General features: G+C 40.0%; 2 protein-coding genes across 2 annotated transcripts; both read right to left on the bottom strand.

Annotated features, from left to right (window-relative positions):
* Window positions 1–8291: 8291 nt before the first annotated feature.
* LOC101846260 lies at window positions 8292–12975 on the bottom strand. Its single transcript, XM_005090312.3, has 4 exons — window positions 12243–12975; window positions 10527–10650; window positions 9513–9664; window positions 8292–8508 (listed from the first exon to the last, which is right to left on the bottom strand). The coding sequence occupies exons 1-4, from the start codon at window positions 12286–12288 to the stop codon at window positions 8453–8455; spliced, it is 378 nt and encodes a 125-aa protein (XP_005090369.1). The 5' UTR covers window positions 12289–12975; the 3' UTR covers window positions 8292–8452.
* Window positions 12976–16526: 3551 nt separating this feature from the next.
* Window positions 16527–19420, bottom strand: LOC101846049. The gene is made up of 4 exons (XM_005090311.3): window positions 19314–19420; window positions 18002–18125; window positions 17238–17389; window positions 16527–16688 (listed from the first exon to the last, which is right to left on the bottom strand). The coding sequence occupies exons 1-4, from the start codon at window positions 19357–19359 to the stop codon at window positions 16633–16635; spliced, it is 378 nt and encodes a 125-aa protein (XP_005090368.1). The 5' UTR covers window positions 19360–19420; the 3' UTR covers window positions 16527–16632.
* Window positions 19421–21589: the final 2169 nt, after the last annotated feature.

Below are 21589 nucleotides of genomic sequence, written 5' to 3'. Positions count from 1 at the left end.
GTTCGAAATGTTCAGTGGCGCACTAACACAAGGACCTGCTAAACCACGAGCTTTTAAAGCCACTTACACTGTACATGTTCATTAAGAAGTGGCTTCTAGAGATAATAGAGTGAGGTGCCCAATAGACAGCATTTTTGGAGTTAACATAATATGCCGCGGGGTGAAAATAGGCTTCGCACTAAACCAGATATCATCGAGGAAATGATCCCTCTCTACAAGACAATTGAGGAATCATGAACACATTTCCAGGCTCTGATCCATGTCATCTCGGCCTAGCGAAGATGCACATGGTATAGTCTTAGGTTAAGATCTGCCGTGAGAATGCAGACTGTTGATGTGTAGGAAAGTCCTAGCTGCAGATCACCCACGCACAGACGTCTCATGGAACTCTGCTACTGAAATCTGCACTCTGGTGACGTTTATAGGGCTGCGCATGGTGCGTGTTCAACCTCAAGTGGTCATGTTTTAAAGAACTTTTTAGTTCTGATTCGCTATAGATCCAAACTGACGGAACTTAGGTCTTGAGGGCACCTAAGCATTCTCTCCATGCCGTGCTCAGAACTTACGAAATGTCAGGGATGGTGAGTTTGTGGAGAGGTAACAAAATGTGGGAAAATAATATCTGCAGACTTCTGTTGACTTGTTAGACTGCTGTAGCTTGCAATATGGCGTGATTGTTGCAACTTTGGTAGGCCTAATGCGAACTGGTGCGTCATGCTATGAAAATGGCGACAAGGTTGAAAATGGGTTGGGTTTTTTAATGCGCTATATAGAGCAAAACCATTCAATGGAGTTATCTAAAATACATATCAGAAAAATTCCTTTTGGCTTCCAAATGTTATGTCCAAATATGAAACACAAAACTTCAGTATGGAGGAAGATATTTAAAAAACAAGTTTTAAAGTTTTTTTGGGATCACCCTGTATGTTTATTTTCAACCCCATTTAGATATGCAGAAAGGGAAACTCATGCCGGGGTAAAGCAATCTTTCAGACCAACCTTGATCTATAACGTAAAAAAAAATATTGCCCCAAAAGACGAACCGGGGCTGTCATGAACGTACAATCTCTGCGCTATTTCTCTACTCCAACAGGCGTCTCTGTTGTTTAAACTCTATTCACCCCCCCCCCCCCCTGGGAAGTGCTACTGACTGAAGTGTCTTTTAAGCCATCCCCAAAGGGGGGACATTAACATGTTCTTATGCACAGTAAAATTGAAAATGATCTGATTTATCAATGTCATGCTCATAACTTGCCTGAACTGCAACAGGGAACTGCTGCTTTTTCATTTCTAATCCTTACTATCGTCATTTTCCCTCAACTTCTTTTGTGTGTTTGTCGCACTCTTGTGACCCGCTAAATCCGGGGTACCTTGATAGTCGAAGCAGACTTTGCGCTGTTGAAGCTAAAGAGGTAAGCAGAGTAAGCCTTGATTACTTGATTACTTGCTCCTGGGAACAACATCATAGCACTCCGGACATTGCCATACGTGCTCCGCTCCCCTCTCCAATATCCACCCCAGAGTCCATCTGTTGATCGTTCCGGTGTTCATGTAGTTAATAACCTGTCTTTCCATTCCCTGTACCATGCTGGTTCTGCCACTTCCTCTGAACACACCCACTTCCTCAAGTCGTAAGATTGGCGTATAGTCATGCTCAATCTCCTCATCTTCAAGTGTGGTGGCAAGGGCCTTCACGACATCATTTTTGTCCATTTTATTGTAAGTATATTGACAGGTGCTTTGCTCGCCAGTTTGTTTGCTTGTTCATTTCCCACCTGAGTGAGCCTGATTCCCTGTAAGGACTTCTTTGTTGACATCCACCCTTTCGAGTTCATATGGCCTTATGCAGTTGCGAGTGCCGTAAAACCTCTACTAAAACAAACAAAACTCTAACTGACCCCGAAAGGCAGGAATAAGCTACCGATTTACATGTATTAGGAGGGTATCGATAATTTGATGTGAATGTGTTTTCAATCTAAAGAAATATTACTTTACAAATATAGTAGACCGGTGGAAGAATATCAATAGTCCTCTGTTTAATCAAAAGGTGGCTCAACTCTCAAAAAAAGATACCAGTTAGACACTACAGTTTCTCCGATGTATGGGCGGTGCATTTACCCGAACGCTTACTGTGTCTTCTTGTCAATCGAAGGTCAGGTCTAACAAAGAGTAGGCATCCAGCATTTGAGCAGATCAATTTGCGTCTGACAGGGCTAAAGTAAAATAAAATACACCAAGACCAACAGCTGAACAAGTTGACTATTGAAATACAAACATCATTTAAAAACAACAACAACAACGTTTAATTAGACTCTACCTTCAGTCAAAAATATTATTTACGTCGGAAAAAAAGAAAAAAGACACCCCCCCCCTTTCAAATAAGCAGTTGGCAGTAAATGAAGGCTCTGCTTGACATGGATATATCATGGTGCTGTTCAGAATGTAACGACCTTTTGCTTAGACAACGCCGGAGACCGCGCCACCAGTTTCTCTGAGGATGGACAAGAACCAAAAGATGAGAAATGTTTCGTAATCCTTAAATATGTCTTAGGCATTAGACATGTACAATGTATCACAGATAAGGAACCTCTTATTGTCTCCATAAGATTCGAACCAACAACTGATACAAAATAAACGGCATTCGCCACGTTTCGCTCCTGTGGTACAAATATTAAAATTTGTCTTTGTCTTTGTCAAAACTGACGGAAACGAAAATTAATAGTTCCAAGTTAAATAAGAATCAACTTCTTAAGCCAAAGACCGAATGAAATCATCATCATCATCATCATCATCATCATCATCATCATCATCATCATCATCATCATCATCATCATCATCATCATCATCATCATCATCATCATCATCATTATTTTTACTATTGTTATTATTAATAGCGTAATAAAGATAATAATAATAATAATAATAATAATAATAATAATAATAATAATAATAATAATAATGATAGTAGTAGTAGAAGTAATAGTAGTAGTAATAGTAGTAGTAGTAGTAGTAGTAGTAGTAGTAGTAGTAGTAGTAGTAGTAGTAGTAGTAGTAGTAGTAGTAGTAGTAGTAGTAGTAGTAGTAGTAGTAGTAGTAGTAGTACCGTAATTTTTTTATTAACTCTCTTTGTCAATATTAATCTGCACTTCTAGAAGTGTAAAAGCTCTAGAAAAAGTATGAGGAAAGAATTATCCTCATTTAAAGTGTTAAAACAACTGATGGTAGCAGAAACGCCTACGGCTGAGACCGGTCGCCGTTGAGCTACCTGGAAAAGTAATCCGTGTCTCTTACTTCACCTCTTATATACTCCACCTGTGTAGAGTGCATTGATGGAATGGTACTGAACGGAGTCGTGTGTGACTTTGGTTTAAATCCTCAAAGAGGTATTCAGGTGTTGTCACGAGGTGGTTTCATTATCGTCCAGCCATGCAGTTCAGTTACCAGGAAGACAGGATGAAAACAAGACGTGTCTTCCCCTCCTAATCAACCTGCTGAGAGAGACTTTGAAACAATAACAAGCAATATTAAACAACACACGTGTATCCCGGCGAGCCACGAACAAGCATCCGCCATCTTCCCTGGCGGGCTGCATCAGGTTTGAAACCGCTGGCCCCAAAAGCATCTTTTTTCTCTGCATCGCACAAGTTGTCCACAACTCTCATCCTGCATTCCTCCAGCTCATGGGTAACACTGAGCACCAGGTATAGAGTCGAGGAACCAAAAAAAAAAAGATGAAAGAGAAGCGATCATCAACGTGTCGATTCAGAAAATGTGAAGCTCATGTCATGTTGGTATTTAGATCTATTTCAGTTTTAAATACAGTGTATTTTCCCCACAGTTTAACAAGGGAAAACCCAACTAAAATCGCCGCTCCTTTCTACAGCCGTCTCTCAGGGCGACTATATTATTGTTAGTATCAAAATAATGAAACAATACTCGCTTTTCTAGCCTTGCTTCCAGAGCATTTTTTAAAATGTAATTAGAGCTGTTGGTATTTTCTTGAATGAAAGCTATCATTGGTTCCTATTACAGAATGACAGCAAAACCGTGTAATGTGCAATGTCATGGACCGACAAGGTGTTCAGTGCGGCAATGAATTTCATATACAAGTACTCGAATAGTGTGTTCTATAGCAATGATAGTACATAACAAGATGGGCCACTTCTCTCTTTGAGCCAATTAAAAAAGTGTCCTCAAAATTTGGTGGCGCCCTCTTCACAAAAGCGCACTCTTTGCGAACAGAGTTACCCTACTTGAGTTTTTAAAAATCAAAGTGAAACTAGCAAGTTTTGGGATAAATTTCGGAAGAACGCTTTTTAAAAATGGTTACGCTGACAAAAAACCTCTTCCGGAGGAAAGGGTGATTGTTTTCTTCGTTTAATTTGACTTTAGAATGAAAGGCGAGAGGTTATTAAAGTATAAATAACCTAAAACTCTGCACTGAACGAACTCGAACTGCTGATGAACAGCAGTCGATCTGCGCACGCAAGGAGGTGCTATTCCTATTCTTCTTCTGGAAAAACGAAAGAGAGCTTCAAAACAGACTGCAGCGCCATCTGAAGCAAAGAGCATACTTCCTGTGGACACTTTTTAGGCTGAGTGACCCATCTTGTCTTGTACTATCTTTGTCTATAGCAAAGCGAGCTAAAATCTAAAAAGAAAGGGCAATAACAGACGACACACGGGCAAATGGCAGACTGAAACCCCCGGACAGCATCGATATCGGGAATTTAACACGCTGTATTTTCTTTTGAAATCCTCAGAACATCGCTTCATTTGAGAAGTGTTGTTAGAACACCTAAGAAATAAAACTTTCTAAAAGATGATTAAATGATGCGCGGGCTTGCCTTTTTAACTTTCCGTAAAGATTGAAGGTCTTCGCAGATATGTTTGTAGAGACGTTGCAGTTTTGGTAACCATGGAGATTTTTTTCTTTAAAAAATTAAGACACACGACTTCACACCTTTCATACATTCATGTGACGTTTCGTAGTATTAAAAAAAATTATAGAACGAATCGATTCTGTTTGACTGGTTCTGATTTTGTCTGCAAAAATCTATCACTCGTGCCCACTTTTATTTTCACATTTTGTTGTGTCTTTGACGTGAGCAATTCCCTTATAAGAGATGGAAGAAAAGATTTGAAGCTTCATGAACGTGTTCTGATATCAGAGATGAAATGACTAATAAAAACAGAACAGAGTGCTTTGTCATGAAAGACAACCACAGTGCTCCCAACCCTCTAGTTTCATTAAACTTCGTTTTATTTATTCATTCAAACAGTTTGAGTTATCAATTCTGATTACCATTTCAATTCAGTTTTCAATGATACTCGCCTTCTGCTTTCCTTTGGTACCTCGATCTTTCAGACGTAATTGCCTAAAGATTCAGATGCTCTTTTGGCAAATGAACATTTTCATTTCTATTCTCTCAACTGATTCATGTCACATAGGTGTGAGTTATCGTTGAAGAAATACGATTAGATGAGATAAGTCTCTATTGTACAAATCCTAGCACATTATCTCGAGCAGGTTTCATTACATGGGAGACAGGACTAAAGCAGGACGTCTCACCACCTCAACCTGTTAAGAGGTTTAATACGTAAGGAAAGATAAGCAAAATATTGAACCTTTATACGTTTAATAAATCGTACTCCGAACATTTAGAACACCTTGAAAACTTTGCTAGGTCTAATTACCTGCAATCAGGGTAACAGCAACGAGGAACGGAGCAATTGTCTGCATGTTAAAGATGGCGGGTGATCAGAAGGAAGGGTTCTAGCACTGTCAGATGGAGTGAGAGTTGTTCTGAGCCTTTACCCCGACATTCATACTACAACCAAAATGACTTTGAAACATTTGGCTGTCCTTGACCAGGGGTCCAATCACCGTTTCTGAACGAAACAGTATACTGGAATTTAGTTGGTATAAGAGTTAACTCAGTAATTTGCAACATTACAGCTGATTCCACATCATCCTATTTTTCATCAAGTCTGCATGGATGACTTTGTAACAACACTAAACATTTTTTTCTGCGGCACTGGGTTTGAGACTTGATTTATAGAAATTCGAGGTCGCTGAAGCCAAAAATGGTACAGTTTTGTTTTGTCATGTCAATTTTTTTTCTTCTATGGCACATTCACTGTTTTTGCGGTATGCAATTGGATTAGCTACAATAATAACAAATGATCGAGACAAAAAGGGTGAGACATCAGATAATTTTTTTCATTTGGATAAATCATGTCAATTCTTAATTTCACAATAACAAATGGGTACAACATGAAAAAATAGTAAATGTACTTAAGTTGGAGACAAAAACTTACTTTTGGGATATTGTCTGGAGTGTGTTGTGACAGTTTCTTTGAATGCTTCAACAGTAATCTACCATCATGTTGGTGTCTCATTGGCCTGGATATTCCCTTCCATAATCGTGAAGGATTTAAGAAATTGTTCACTTTGCTCGTCGCTGATGTCACCAAACTTTTGAGCAAAATCGTATAAATAAATAATTAAGACACCAAACTTGATGTGTGGGTGTTTGTGTGTGTTTGTTTGTGTGTGTGTGTGTGTGTGTGTGTGTGTGTGTGTGTGTGAGTGTGTGTGTGTTAGTGTGTGTGTGTGTGTGACAGAGAGAGAGGAGGGAGAGGGAGAGGAGAGAGAGAAAGAGAGAGAAGAGAGAGAGAAAAAGAGAGGGAGAAAGAGAGGGAGAAAGGGTGGGTGCGTGGGTGTTTGTGTGTGTGTGTGTGTGTGTGTGTGTGTGCGTGTGTGTGTGTGACAGAGAGAGAGAGAGAGAAGGGGGAGGAGAGAGAGGGAGAGGGAGAGGAGAGAGATAGAAAGAGAGAGAGAAGAGAGAGAGAAAGAGAGAGAGAGAGAGAGAGAGAGAGAGAGAGAGAGAGAGAGAGAGAGAGAGGGGGGGGGGATTCATGTTAATTAGAACTTTCGATAGGCTCCATATCTCCTCTGATAAGCTAAGATGATTTTTCTAACAGAAAAAAAGGAGAGGAGTGTTAAATATGAGTAACTTTAAATGCTAATCGTTTACCCAATGGCTGTGTCGATCCAACTCTATCCTTTTGAACCTTTGTATGAGGTTTTACCCTCCAAAGTCGAAGAACCCTGCTTTGCATGTACATGTACACACAGTTACATAGTGTTTTGGGGTGTTGGAAAATCAACCTTCTTCTTCTTCTTCCTCGTTCTCGATGACAGCAGCTAGACAGTCAGTCCTGTATTACCTGTATTACCTGTCTTGGGCAACAACGTCATTGCACACCAAACAGGTCCATAAGGGCTCAGTTCCCCCCAGCACCAAAGCCCGCAAGGTAGTCAGTCCGATATCGCGTACAAACTGTGTAGATCGCTTCAACTCTGAAAGACTGCCATAGAGTTTTGTCTCAAGGGGAGCCACATTCAGCCACGTCTGTGAGCGAAGGGTGGCGTAGCGTGGGCAGTGCTAAAGGATATGGTTGGCATCCTCTTGGTCGTATCCACATTCACAGATCGCTGTTTCCCCCACTTTTAATTTGGTATGCATATGGTGTTTGAGTCTGTTGTGGCCACAACGGAGTCTAAAGAATGTGACCTGATCTGCTCTATTTAGTATGTAGTAGGGGTCATGTCTGTTGTGCTTAGGGTGGGACCTTTTCCATCTGTTTCTTATAGCAGTTTTTATTAGTGTTTTTGACTCTGAGAGATCCATGCCATCTTCAATCTGGGTCATTCTGGCTCCTTCTTTGGCTACGTCGTCTGCTTTTTCAGGAAAATCAACCATATTCTGTGTTCTTATGTTGCATGCCGCAAGAGTGGACTTAAATCGCTGTCAGCGTCATGCAAACTCTCGAAGGGTCATGTTCATTTTTCACAGCTAATTCTTCGATTTACAGCCTGCACTGACTCTGTTTACTTCAACAGGTGTCTCTGTCGTTTCAACTCTAACTGATCCCGAAAGACAGGAATAAGTCATCAGATTATTAGGAGGGTGTTGATGATTTGATATAAATGTGTTCTCAATCTAAAGAAAAAACACATTACAAATATTATAGCAGGTCGGTGGACGGATTTGAACAGTTCACTCAATAATCAACAGGTGGCTCGACTCTCAAATGCGATACTAGTTGGACACTGCAGCTTATGTCTTCTATTTCGCTCCAATTTGTCAGGCGAAGGTCAGGTCAAGCAAAGAGTAAACATCCAACGTTTGAACTGGCCAATTTAGAACTGACAGGGTTAAAGTGATAAAAATATTGTACAAAGAACAAAGGATGAAAAAGGCTGACTATTGAAATGCAAACAATATTTTCATAACATTTTATTTCTTTTCATTCAAAAATATTATTAACGTCAATTCTCCCCTCCCGCCCCCAAAAGAAAAACAAATCAATCAAAACAAAAATACCCCCCAAAAGGTGGCAGTAATTGTAGTCACTACTTGACAAGGACGCATCATGGTACTGTTCAGACTGTCACGACCTTTTGCTTAGACAACGCCAGAGACCGCGCCACCAGTTTCTCTGAGGATGGGCAAGAACCAAAGGATGAGGAATGTTTAATAATCATTGATTATAATCATAGACATTAGATATGTACAAGATATCACAGATAAGGAACTTATTATTGTCTCCATAACATTCGAACCAGCAATTAATAGAAATATTACGACATTTGCTGCGGTTCGTCCCTGAGGAACAAATTATGTTTGTCGTTTGGAATGGTTTTCTTTCTCTCAAAACTGATGGAAAGGAAAATTTACAGTATCAAGTTGAATAAGAAACAACGCAATAAACGGTTTAAAAAAACAACAGAATTTGCGTTGAAACCAAAACACATCTTATACACGTTGTAAAGAAACAGGGTTAATTACCATAGTCAGCTCTCCCTTCATATTATTGTTATCGTAACATACGGGTATCATTGTTTAGCAGTATAAAAAATAACCCAAACAAAATATAATACGAGAACTTGTAAAAGGTTGAAAGAAGTTTATATATAGTATCAACCGCCCCCCCTCCCCCCCCAAAAAAAAAATTAAAACATTTTTAAATTAATAAATTAACGTTTCTCCCATTGGATTTCCTCAGGACCATCATCATCATCATCATCATCATCATCATTATCATCATCATCATCATCATCATCATCATCATCATCATCATCATCATCATCCTCCTCCTCCTCCTCATCATCATCATCACCATCATCATCATCCTCATCATCATCATCATCATCATCATCATCAATGTAAGCACAAAAATAAAAGCAGAAATTATATGGAGACGGAATTTCAGAAATGTTATGACATTTTTAAAAAGCGTGTTCCATATTTCGTCCCGTTCGGGCTTCATCAGGTACATGAGATAAAGCAAAAACACAATGGTAAAAAAGTAATATGCGTTCACTTATTACATGACGCGCGGTGGTTTGTGCGATAAAAATAGTGTGGAAATCTTGAGAAAAGGAAATATTATTTTTACTAGTAATATCAATATTTGCACAGCCATGTTATGTAACTACTCACGTGTATCCCGTCGAGCCACAAACGTGCATCCGGCCTCGTCTCTTGCGGCCTGCATCAGGTTTCTCACCATTGGCTGCATGAACATCTTGGTCATTTCATCGCACAAGTTGTTCACAACTCGCATCATGCATTCCTCCATCTCAACGGCAAGACTGAGCACCAGGCACAGGGTCGAGGAGAAAAAAAGATGAAAGAGAAGCGGTCATTAATTAATTAATTTTTTTTTGGTCGTTTTGGAAATCTGATGCGTACTGTCAAATCATTATTGATACTTATATCAATTTTATGTTTTTAAATTCTGTTTTGCTTTGACTGCAGGGGTAGGGGGGGGGGGTTCAACCAAAATTTGACCCTTCTTTCTAACCCCCCCCCCCCCAAATGTCTCTTGGCTATCATAATAATATATTGTCAGTATCTAATTAATAAAATTTTGCTTTTTTTTAAAGACTGTTTCCAAAGCATTACTTAAATGTAATTAGACCTTTTGGTCTTAGCCGTCATTTCTCCTGTTATTTATATTCCCTATCTTTATTCTACGTACGGCCTTCTAGTTAGAAACGGTAACCAACATTAACAATATTCTCTTCACTTCGTGGCTGTTGGCTGTATTCATCCGAAGTTTCTATGTCTGATATTCTGCACCCCTCGCAGAAGACACATGGTTAATTTAGTAAAAGATCGGTGCAGGCCTGGAATAAGAGGTCCGGCGTAGTTCTAGCGCTCTCGCTCAGTGCGCCGATGGACCTCCGCGGGCCTTGACGACCCAACAAATATTTGACCCAAGCTGTAGCACATAATTTTCGGGGTCAAGATGGTTGGATTTCTCACAGTTGACATAAAACCTGGCATGCATTTTATTCTAATTCAGAATGACAGATAAAAGTGTAATTTTGCAATATCGTGGGCAAGATGTTGAATACGCCAGTGACTTTCCTGTACAAGTGCTCAAATAGTACGTTTTTATAGCAACGTGTGCTAAAAACTAAAAAGAAAGAACAATGACAGACGACATACGGGCAAATGGCAGTCGGAGACTTCCGGCCAGCTTCGATATCGGGCACCAACAGGTTGGCTTTTCTCTCGAACTCCTCAGGGCATCGCTCCATTGGAGTGGTGTCGTCGGAACACGCATTTGCACCTAAGGAACAGAAAAGCAAAAAGCAAAACTGGTTAAATGATGCAGACTGGACTTTCAATCAAAATGATAATAACAATTAATAGCTTGTTCTGTACTGGTTGAAGGGTTCCGTGGAAGCCTTTGTAGAGACTTTGTAGTCTTAAGAAACATGGTGACTCTTTTTCTGCCAAAATTGATAAGCATGGTACCTCACCCTTTAGACATTCACGTGACATTTCGAAGTATTCTTAAATATTTACAGACAGAACGGCTTCTGCATGACTGGGTTATATTTTGTTCCCAAAATTCTACTGCACATATAGGGGGGAGGGGGAGGGGGGAGAGGGGAGGAGAGGGGGGAGGCTCTCGGTTACGATGTTCGCCTCTCATTCAATAGGTCCCAGGTTCGAAATCTGGCGACGACGGAATATTTTATTCTTTAAAATTGTCACCTTACACTCCCTTTCTTGCTCTCTAACCATGGTCTATCGTCGGCTTTCATTTCCACTTTCTGCCCCTACCCCCCACCCCAGCCCACTCCTCTATGTTCCTGGCTCTTTCTGCAACTGTTCTACTGTTACTCCTTGGCTCCTTCTTACTGCTGTCTTTCAGCCACACCCCTGATCTTATGGTAGGTAAGATCTAACACTTAGCCTTCTCGGGTAAGGGCGAAAAATCTTGGAGGTCCCGTGTGCACGTTGTACACGTTAAAGATCCAACGGTTGTCCTAAAATCGTGAAGAGTAGGCTTCAGCCGCCACCTGGGCAAAATTCCAAATTCCTACCAAACTGAAAACTTTAATGTTTTATGTGTCCCGCGCGCTCATATGACCTTATGCTGTTGCAAGTACCGTAAAACACTTACCAGAACAAACAAAAACATTATTTCCAACTTTCTTAAAAGTGAGAAATGCCCCCTTAAAATTTGGACTTGTCTGTCCTGAAAAGAAAAGACTTGATGCTTCAGAACGTAACCTTAGATCAGGGATGAAAAGACTAATGAAATAGAATAGAGTACTTTGTCATTAAAGACACGCTTTGCCCTATTTATTCATTCAGATAGTTTGAGTTATCAATAATGATATCGGTTTCATAGCAGTTTTTAATGATACTCGCATTCTGCTTTCGTTTGGTACCTCGCTCTTTCAGATTTTTTATATTTTTTTTAGCAAACTAACATTTTCATTATTTTCTTTATTATTCGTTTTGCTTGTATCCACTCAAGTGCTTCACACACCTAATAGCTACTGCTAACGGATATTATTGATTAGACACGCTTCTCTTCTCTGCTTCGTATGCCATGGTTCTCTGAACTAGTTCTTGTAATATAGCTCTGGGTTATCGTTCAAGAAATAAGATAAGATCAGATAAGATAAGATAAGATAAGATAAGAAATATCGGTTGTCCAGATCCTAGCACACTGGTCTAAAGAGATTTCCCGACCGTTCAGTTACAAAGAAAACATGATTAAAACAAGAGGTCTCACCATCTCATAACCAACCTGCTAAGAGGATTGAAACGTATGGAAAGAAGAGCAAAAATGTTGAGCTTGTATTCGTATAACAGTACCCCAAACATACAGAACACAACAACAACTTTGCTAGGTCTAATTACCTGCAATCAGGGCAACAGCGACGAGGAATAGAGCAGTTGTCTGCATGTTGAAGATGGCGGGTAATCAGAAGGCAGGGGTCTGGCGCTGTCAGGTGGAGTAAGAGTTGTTGTGAACGATGACCATATATCCCGATATTTATACTACTACCGAAACATATTTCGAAACCTTTGGCTGTCCTTGACCAGGGGTTCTATGACCTTTTCTATACGAAGCAGAATATTGGAATATAACGGGTAGAAAAGCCAACTCAGTAATTTGCAACTTTACAGCTAATTTCATATCATCAGTAACTGTCATCAAGTCAGCCAAGTATAATCATAATCAACTTAATAGCCGGTCAAAAGTTTTCTGCCACGAAGTACAAGTTGGCCGAAATGAATAGCATATCCCTGACACGCTTTACCACTCTGCTGGCCTTTTACTCACTCGGACAAGAAGCGATTCCGCAGGTTGGGCAAACTTTTCCCAGCAGTTAAGTACAGCATGGAATTTACTGTACGCCAGAGAGCAAGTGCGGTCTAATTGACTATATAGACAATACTGATATAATAATATGTGAACTGCTGGAATGTCAATGCCCTTTTAACAAATAGCAGCTGCTATTTGATGGCCATATGCAAAGAAATTGTGACTATAAAGCTAGAAAAAAAAACCTCGTATACTAGAGCTGTAAATAAAATTATTGATCTGTGTATCAAGATTTGTGTGGGCATGTATCTACATACTAGAAGTTCTTTGGATAAGTTTATGCTATCCTGTTTCGGGGTTCATGTACTATAGATTCTCTACGTACTGGCGGCCTCGGTAGTATAGAGGATAATAATGATGTGTGTGAGTGTGTGTGTGTGTGTGTGTGTATGTGTGTGTGTGTGTGTGTGTGAGGGAGAGAGAGAGAGAGAGAGAGAGAGAGAGAGAGAGAGAGAGAGAGAGAGAGAGAGTTAGAGTGAAGAGAGATATATTAAATGATTAATTAGACACCTTGATAGGCTCCAAATCGTTCTTAATTGGTAAGATAAACTGCGTTATAGCTGTGATGACTTTTCAAATAAAATAAAAGGAAAGAAATATGAAGTATACGTAACTTTAAGTGATCATCTTTTCCCAAATAGCTGCGTCAATTCAGCTTTATCATTTTGAACAGGTTTTACTATTAAAAGTTTTAAAAAACCATGTCATGCATGTACAGACAGTTATATATTGTCTTAGGATGTTAGAGGTTTAAACATTCTCTGAGTTCGTGGTTGCACCCAGCAACCCTTCTAAGCATAATGGTCATTTTGACAGGCCTGGTAACAGTAATTTTTGTCGGCATAGTTCTGATAATCTGGCATCGGTTTGGGCCATGGCTAAATGTCAAAACCAATCTTCGGATGGCCTCAACACATTGATAATGACTTTGATTATCTTTATTATAATATTCTGCCCCGAGAGTTTTGACGCTGTCAATAACACTTGCGATGGATTTTTATTCCCATAGGATCCCATTCCTTTCTTTGTCTGTGTGTGCTTTTTAAGTGACTAGAAAATGTTGTCGATATATTATTATTTGTGCTCCAATATGCATGTGCCTCTTTCTGTCTCTGTTTCTCTCCCCCTCTCCCTTTCCTCTCAGTTTCTATGAATTTGTTCGTGTATGCGTGCGTGCGTGCGTGCGTGCGTGCGTGCGTGTGTGCATGCTTGTGTGGTTGTTTGCACGTGCGCTCGCGTGTGTGTGTGTGTGTGTGTGTGTGTGTGTGTGTGTGTGTGTGTGTGTGTGTGTGTGTGTGTGTGTGTGTGTGTGTGTGTGTGTGTGAAAGGGTGCGTGCACGAGTGAATATGGGAGAAAGTGATAGAGAGAACGTTCTGGAGTATATTGTGTGTGTACACGTTAAAAGTGCGCGTAGTAAATACAGGAGAAACCTTTCGGACAATTCAAGAATAATAAGCACAATCGTGTGGGGCAAGATACAATTCGGAAGGACTGGTAGGCAGAGTAAGAGGTGGGGGAACAACATCTAAGAAAGAACAGGACAAAAGGTGTGCAACGCCCTCAGAGAATGAGAGAACAGAGCGGTATGGAGTTAGCTGGTTGCTGAGTCTTGTGGCTTGCACCCCTTTACCCCCCCCCCCCCCAAACCACCTCACACATACACATAATTTGATTGCTAAGATCATTATTAAGAAGTAGATAAGCTGTAAGAGAGTATGTTTAGTCAAGGATTGGCAAAGGCACATATGCTTTTTTCAAGCGTATGTGTGTGTGTGTGTGTGGGGGGGGGGGGGGGTTAGGGCGCTCTCTTTTCATGTGCTGTGACTGTACTTTAAATAAACTTGACATTTCATAGGCGTCCTGATTTCAAAAGTGATTCGTCAACTAGAACGTTCTGGAAACCCAAGACTCCTCAGATTTACATCAATGAAAACTATAGAGCCATAGCTACAATCTAGATCATGGGCGAGCTAAAAAGAAAGTAAGGGTTGCAATTTTGAGTGCCCAGGATACTATTTTTTAAATTATTTAACTGAAAGTGTTCTTTTCAGTTATAGACCGTTGCTCCATATGGAATAAATTCAAAGGTTGCAAGGTATCTAGAAAACTCTCTCTCTCTCTCTCTCTCTCTCTCTCTCTCTCTCTCTCTCTCTCTCTCTCTCTCTCTCTCTCTCTCTATCTATCTCTCTCTCTCTCTCATTCTCTCTCTCTCTAAGAGGTTCTGCACTTGGAGAGTCGTTGTTCAATTGGTGAATAGAGGCAAGTCATAGTCAATGTGAAAAGGGTTCCAAGCGAGATTAGAATTCAACGAAATGAAACATCACTGAATTTGCCCGTTACGTGAATAAGGGAAAGTTGCAAGCTAATGGAACATAATCACTTGAGTCCCTTGAGTCAAAGGCTCCAAAGAATGCAACAGCCAGTAAAACGGAGAATGATTCAGTTGCCCAACCCCTTGTTCCTTGGTGGTTTCAAAGGGTAATATTTTCGTCTTACATCTCTTTTGAACACGTTTGGTCATTTTTGAAAACGTTTGTCGATCTATTCTTAAGCAGCAAAACTAGGGAAGGATCTTCAAACACTCGGAAGGGAGGTCGGAGCTATAAAATACGTGGTATTGAGCGGAGAAACTTACTCAAATATTATAGAAAGAAGATGGAAGGGAAAAATGTATAAAAGACCTGTATCGGTTATTATTGTTGACGTTTCGCATATGTCTGATATCAGTTGAACTTCCAGCCCAAATTCAGGAGGCCAAGCCTTAGTGTAAATGTCTCCAAAGTTTGTGACAGGTATGTACTTTAAGGTATCGAATAAAAGGATGGGTAGGAATAAACGGGGGGGGGGGGGGGGGGGCAAGTGGTCCTAAATTAATAAACGGGGAGGGGGGGGGGGTAAAAAAATGGGGGTGGGGTGCTGGTACATTCAAACTCATACCCCTGTACTAGTAAGAACAAATGTTTTATTTCTCCTTCAGTGAATTAAGGAACAAGAGATCATGAAATTTTAGTGATTTTAGTCACAACTTTAGTGACAACTTTTCCCCATTTAGGAACAAACTAGTTTCATTAAAAATACAAATCAATGTACAAAAGTTTTCAAAACGCACAAAATTGAGGTAGCCAACCCGGTACCGGTACTAATACTGAGGATAATTTGCCGTTTATAATAACAACAAAAAGAAGTTTTATTCAGATATCTAGATTCTAGATATAATGTTTCACATGATCGTCGGTCGTGGCAAGCAGGAAAATAATAGACGTGGGGTATGGAATAAGGAGCCGCGGGGGGTGGGGGGGGGGGTGCACAACAAATGTAAAAATTAATAAGCGGGGGGGGGGGGGACTATAGTGTGTGCCTTGGGTACGAGCCTTTCTCTCCCTGCATCAGGGTATAGGCTATGAACAAACACTTCCCATCTTTCTCTATGCCATAGGTAAATAAATCAATAGGAGGTATGTAGGAAGAATAAAATTACGGGTATCCACCAGACCATTGAACTTCAACAACGAATCGGTGACGATGATGACGAGGATAGAAGCGACAACAATAACGACAAAAAACACCAACAACGGCAGCAGCAACAACAACAACAACATCAATAGCAATAACTATTACAATGACAAGCACTAGATCAGTGCTCTTCCCCTTCGTTCTGACATGAACCTAGGGAGACATAAAGAGCGCCAACGGTGACATGATAAGCTGTGCATTGAGCACTGCAGTATGGTTTAAAGAAAACCTGGACGCTGTATAAATCAATTTAACGAAAACAGCATTTTAATACTTTAAAAAAAGAAAAGACTCAAACAAATTATGTACCTTATTAATTTATTCCTGATTAAACCATTATTTCATAAATTATCATTTCGTTTCATGAAGTGTTGATACTGTATGGAAAAACTTTATCTCAGCGCTGTCTATTTCTTGAGGCCTCCGTATTTTGCCAATGCCAGAGAACGCGCCACCAGTTTCTCTGCGTAAAAGAAAAAGGATGAGAAATATAAACAAAATGCAATATACTGCCAGACAACACCGAAGAGAAAGTTGGTTAATGCTTTCAAACGATGTAGTTTGATTGTGATTTTGTAAAGACACAGCCCAGGGTGAAGTTTAAGGCTCCAATAAGCCAACATAAAGACACATATTTTCTTTTCACATAAGAACACATACTGTGAATCGAATGCCGCTATTTAACACTCACCATAAAATATAACGTCATAGCAATTTCTGTCCTCATATTAAATAAGACAACAAAATAAAAGGCTATAATCCATAAGTGAATTTATCAGATTCCAAATAAAACATTCAGATAATGCTGATGAGTCGTAGGGGCGTCATTAAAAAAAGTATGCTAATTCATATTGTTGGAAAAACCATGAGCGTGATGTTTAGGGGTTGATTTCCGAGCAGAGGAAAAAACTGTCAGTTTATTCCGTGTCTAAGTTGGATGCTTGGGGCTTTTATCTTCTGTAAAATCAAAAGGTAAATAATCAAACGCATGAAAAACATGATGCCAACTTACGGGTGCCGCGGCGAGCCATAAATCCACAGCCCACTTCCTCCATAGCGGTGTCCATAAGGTCGATGACCATTGGTCTCAGGAACATCTTCATCATGTCGTCACAGAAGTTGTCCACGACTCTCAACATACACTGTTTCAGCTCCAGGGCAAGACTAACCGGGAGAGAGAATTAAGTGAGAATACTGAATGTGTTCAAACAAAATGGTCGACTGTTGTGCATGCTTTAATTATTTCAAGAGAAATCCGTCTATAATTAGCAGTATAGTCTTCTTCATTTTGGTAGAGAAGGAAAAATTGAAGGATGCCGACTAGGAAGAGAAGGTTGAGAGCCAGAAGAAGAAAAGAGCAAGAAGAAGAGGAAGAAGAAGAAGAAGAAGAAGAAAAAGAAGAAGAAGAAGAAGAAGAAGAAGAACAACAACAACAACAACAACAACAACAACAACAACAACAACAACAACAAGAAAAACAAGAAGAAGACGGGAGGGGGAGGAGTTAAGAAGGAGCAGGAGAGAAGACGAAAAGGGGAGAAAGACAGACGCCGTCATTGGCTAGATTTTTTTTGTGAAGAAAGGGGAGCTTATGTTAAGCAAAAAGGCCAACAGGCTTTGATATCTGCATCGAGAGAGTATATTATCAACCTTTAATTCGGAATGAACCTTGTATATTATGTACCCAAAATATTTCCATATCTTCTATCCTTCCCTGCTCAGGACCACCGTTATTCTCTGCAAAGCAATGAAAAGACTTTGTTATAAAATACGTACGGGCAGATTTCAGTTTGTGATCTCACACCAGCTTCGATGTCTGGCAACAAGGCATTAGCCTCAGACTCAAACTGCTGTGAGCAAGCATCGAGCCTGTTTGTGTCGTCAGAGCAAGCATGTGCACCTGTGAAGGAAATGACGATTAACTTTAATGCTAAATATGATATTAATCTTTTATCCATTCACTGCGCAACTGGTACCGGAATGTTATTTAGAGAGTTTGACACAACACACGTGCTTGAAACAGCCCTACAGGTAGATCATGTTGCAATGATCATCAAAAGGCATCGAACGCGCCTGACGGGTTTGATTATAATATTGCAATTACAATAGTTGACTTTCTCTTAGATAGCTTCAGCGCTCGAATCAGTCCTAAATTTCTATTTAAGCAGAGCGTGTCTAAAAAGTCATGCCTGTTTCTTTAAGGAACCTGGTTTGGCTTACTGCTAAATGCCGAAAGGAAATTCTGAATATTAAAGTGCAAGCAAAGAGAAGACAACACAGTCTGTAATCGTTTATTAAAAGACATTTGCATCACATGTATATGAAACTTCCCATTTGACTGGATCATTTATCAGGAAAAATGAGAGGCTACATTGCACAGACACAATTTAAATGTTATGGCTCCTCAAAATCCAAAAGCAAAGTATAGACTGAGGAGTCGGTTACCCATTTTCATCAACCTACTTTGGCACAGATGTGTCTTTGTAGGGCAGGGGTAAAGGGTGGGGCCAAGAGTAAAGCTGTCTGTATAATAATCTACATTTCGACTAGTGTTGAGATACACACATCAAAAACAAGAGATTCTGCTTTTTTTTATATTTTTTTAATTGTTTTTAGAAGGGGGGGGGGGTCTAGATTCGAGTCCATCATCCGTGGAAAGGAGGGGGTGTCTTGATTCAAGTACATTGACATGCTATCAACACGTTTTTCTACTCACTTCTAACACATATTTTGGGGGGAGGGTTTAATGAAAGGTAGCAATGCGTCTGTGCTGTCCCCACCGATATGTACTAGCTATCAGATGTGACTTTGACCAGATGTCTTAGAAGACTAATGAAGAACCCCAAAAGAATGCGATGGTGGCGAAAAAGAAATTGTTGATGAATGTTATTTAAGTACTCAGAGCAGGCTCTACGTTGGAGTAGTTCAGATAAAGGCTGAAGTGACAACACTTTCAACATTCTGCTTTAAAGAAGCTAAAACGTATTACCTCACGAGAAACATAAAATGACATTAATAAGAGAATGGCATCTAGATTATGACATTAGTAAACGAAAAGAGCTATGAAGACACTATTAAAGAGACGTACCTGCAAAGAGGGCAACGCAAGCGAGGAAAACAGTCAGAGTCTGCATGGTGAAGAGGACTGACGATCTTGGGACGACTGGTCTTACGTTTTCTGGTAGCACAAAATGCGGCGATGGCAAACACTTGGTCTCGCTCTAATATTTATACTCAAAATTCAGAAACAGGTCAAGGGATAAACATTCCAATCTATCTACTCATACGGAGTTACAAAATTCTCCCTAAACAAAAAATTCTCTTAATAACTTTTATTACTGTAATCTGTCTCGTTTATACCGAAAAAACATGTCTTGATAATTTACAACATACTGTATGTTTTTCTACGACCGGCGCGGGCGACAATGTTTACATAATCTGGAAATGCCACCTGAACGAAAAAGTACCAAACGCAAGACTTGTGGATTGTTTCTTTTTCTGAAACAACTTCAATTGTAGCTCTGTGTACATTATGTTGTAACCCCCCCCCCCAAAAAAAAAAAACCAAAAAAAAATAACCCCCAAAAAACTCCCAACAAAACCGAACACTTAATAAACAATTCCTCAATTACCCTTCGCACACAGATAGTGAGTTATGGGAAATTATCTCCTGTGCCTTGCGCAAGAGACCCTTCCAATGGTCAATAATGATGATAGAGATGATGTAAAAAATGGTGGGACATCCGTGCCATTTCAAACAGCAAACATTGTCATTTTCAGTGTTGGAATTATGATTATATAGTCACAGTTTTCGCGTTTACACTTGAATATTTGGGTCTGCACACTATTTGTGTCTCTAAGTGTTTGTCTATGTTGTATGTGTGTGTGTGTGTGTGTGTATGTGTGTGTGTGTGTGTGTGTGTGTGTGTGTGTGTGTGTGTGTGTGTGTGTGCGTGCGTGCGCACTCGGGTGCGCGAACACATGTAATCGTATATGTATATTAATTTGGCTTTATTCTTGGTAAAAGCGTAGGTGGTATGGATTTTATTACGTACCAATTTCAACACCAGAAGACGAAACGCTTTTCCATGTACTTGCTACTGTGTTTCATGGGTTTTGTGTTTTTGCCTTCAGTAAGGCCTATCCTTTGAGAGGTTCAGGTCTAACGCATTGATATTATAAAATTGCCTGTGTTTCAGAAGTTTGTTTCATTGTTTAAAGATGTCTTTTTTAAAGCGATATTACGTAATACCAAAGAGTCTAACATAACAAGAGGGATTAAAAAAGTGTCCTCAAAATTCGGTGGAGCCCTCTTCGCAAATGCGCACCCTTTGCGAACAGAATTACCCTACTTTTGTTGTGACTTCCGGCGGACACTTTTTTGGCTAAGTGGACCATCTTGTTATGTACCATCTTTGGTAATACTGAACGACAAGCTTCATTCATAGTCCTTAGTCAAACAGTGAAAGTTGGGATGGCGATTTCAACGCATTGGGTCACATCGTGTCACTCTTGCAATTTTGTGAAGGACGAAAGGAAACGAGAGAAAATAAAAACAAGATTAAAAAAAACACATCTAGAGCTAATGTCAAATAGTGTACTTGCATGAACCTTTGTGACATTTTTAGAGAGCAGTTCAGAACTGGCTGATGTAGCCGAGTGTTGTGTAGGTGTGCATGGTTTGCCACGATATCAGAACGATGTTCACAACTAAAGCAATAGCAATGCAGGGCTTGAGAAACGCATCCCTCATCTGTTGAGTATATGTATCTCTTTCTGTCTACAAAATTAATTGATAATCTTTCTGCTTTCTGTATGCCTGTCGATGAGCATGTCTTTTTGCCACAATGTTTTAGAATTACGTTGACGTTAAAAAAGAAGCCATGTTCCGCTGTGGCTACTATTGCCCTCAATTTGTCGTCCTAAAAAAATCCCATCAGATAGTGAGAAATAATACGGACAAGGGCGTGATCAATGTCCAACTGTTTTTCACAATGCTTCTAGCAAAATAGTTTAGCACAAAATGAGTTGACGACGATGGTTAAATCCTTCATTTGCTAACATTCGAAGTGTTAGCAGAAGTGCAAGGGTTTGTATTCTTCGCTGTGAAATGCCGACAGACACATTATTGACCCGTCTGGAATCCCCTCAGTAAATTAAGGGAAGAAGTACCCTTGTTCTTTTGTTTCAAGAATGTATTTCTTTTCTTTTTTCTTTTCTTTTCGAGGGGGAGGGGGGAGTGGATGTGTGTGTGTGGAAAAGGGGTGGGTAGTACCATTAGTAAAGATGCGCGAGAGAGAGAGAGAGAGAGAGAGAGAGAGAGAGAGAGAGAGAGAGAGAGAGAGAGAGAGAGAGAGAGGGAGA

The sequence above is a fragment of the Aplysia californica genome, unplaced genomic scaffold, assembly GCF_000002075.1.
Source record: "Aplysia californica isolate F4 #8 unplaced genomic scaffold, AplCal3.0 scaffold00015, whole genome shotgun sequence".
NCBI lineage: Eukaryota > Metazoa > Mollusca > Gastropoda > Aplysiida > Aplysiidae > Aplysia > Aplysia californica.
The sequence above is the reverse complement of the archived record's forward strand: the minus strand, read 5'-3'. Positions and strand labels throughout refer to the sequence as shown.

Bases quoted from the DNA above. Each gene is read 5' to 3' on its own strand.
- LOC101846260 (XM_005090312.3), bottom strand. From the start codon at position 12,288: ATGCAGACAACTGCTCTATTCCTCGTCGCTGTTGCCCTGATTGCAG. The intron at 10,651-12,242 runs GTAATTAGACCT...TCTGTTCCTTAG, and splicing joins CGCTGTTGCCCTGATTGCAG to GTGCAAATGCGTGTTCCGAC. The intron at 9,665-10,526 runs GTATGTCGTCTG...CCTGGTGCTCAG, and splicing joins TCTCCGACTGCCATTTGCCC to TCTTGCCGTTGAGATGGAGG.
- LOC101846049 (XM_005090311.3), bottom strand. From the start codon at position 19,359: ATGCAGACTCTGACTGTTTTCCTCGCTTGCGTTGCCCTCTTTGCAG. The intron at 18,126-19,313 runs GTACGTCTCTTT...TTTCCTTCACAG, and splicing joins TTGCGTTGCCCTCTTTGCAG to GTGCACATGCTTGCTCTGAC. The intron at 16,689-17,237 runs GTAAGTTGGCAT...TCTTTTACGCAG, and splicing joins TATGGCTCGCCGCGGCACCC to AGAAACTGGTGGCGCGTTCT.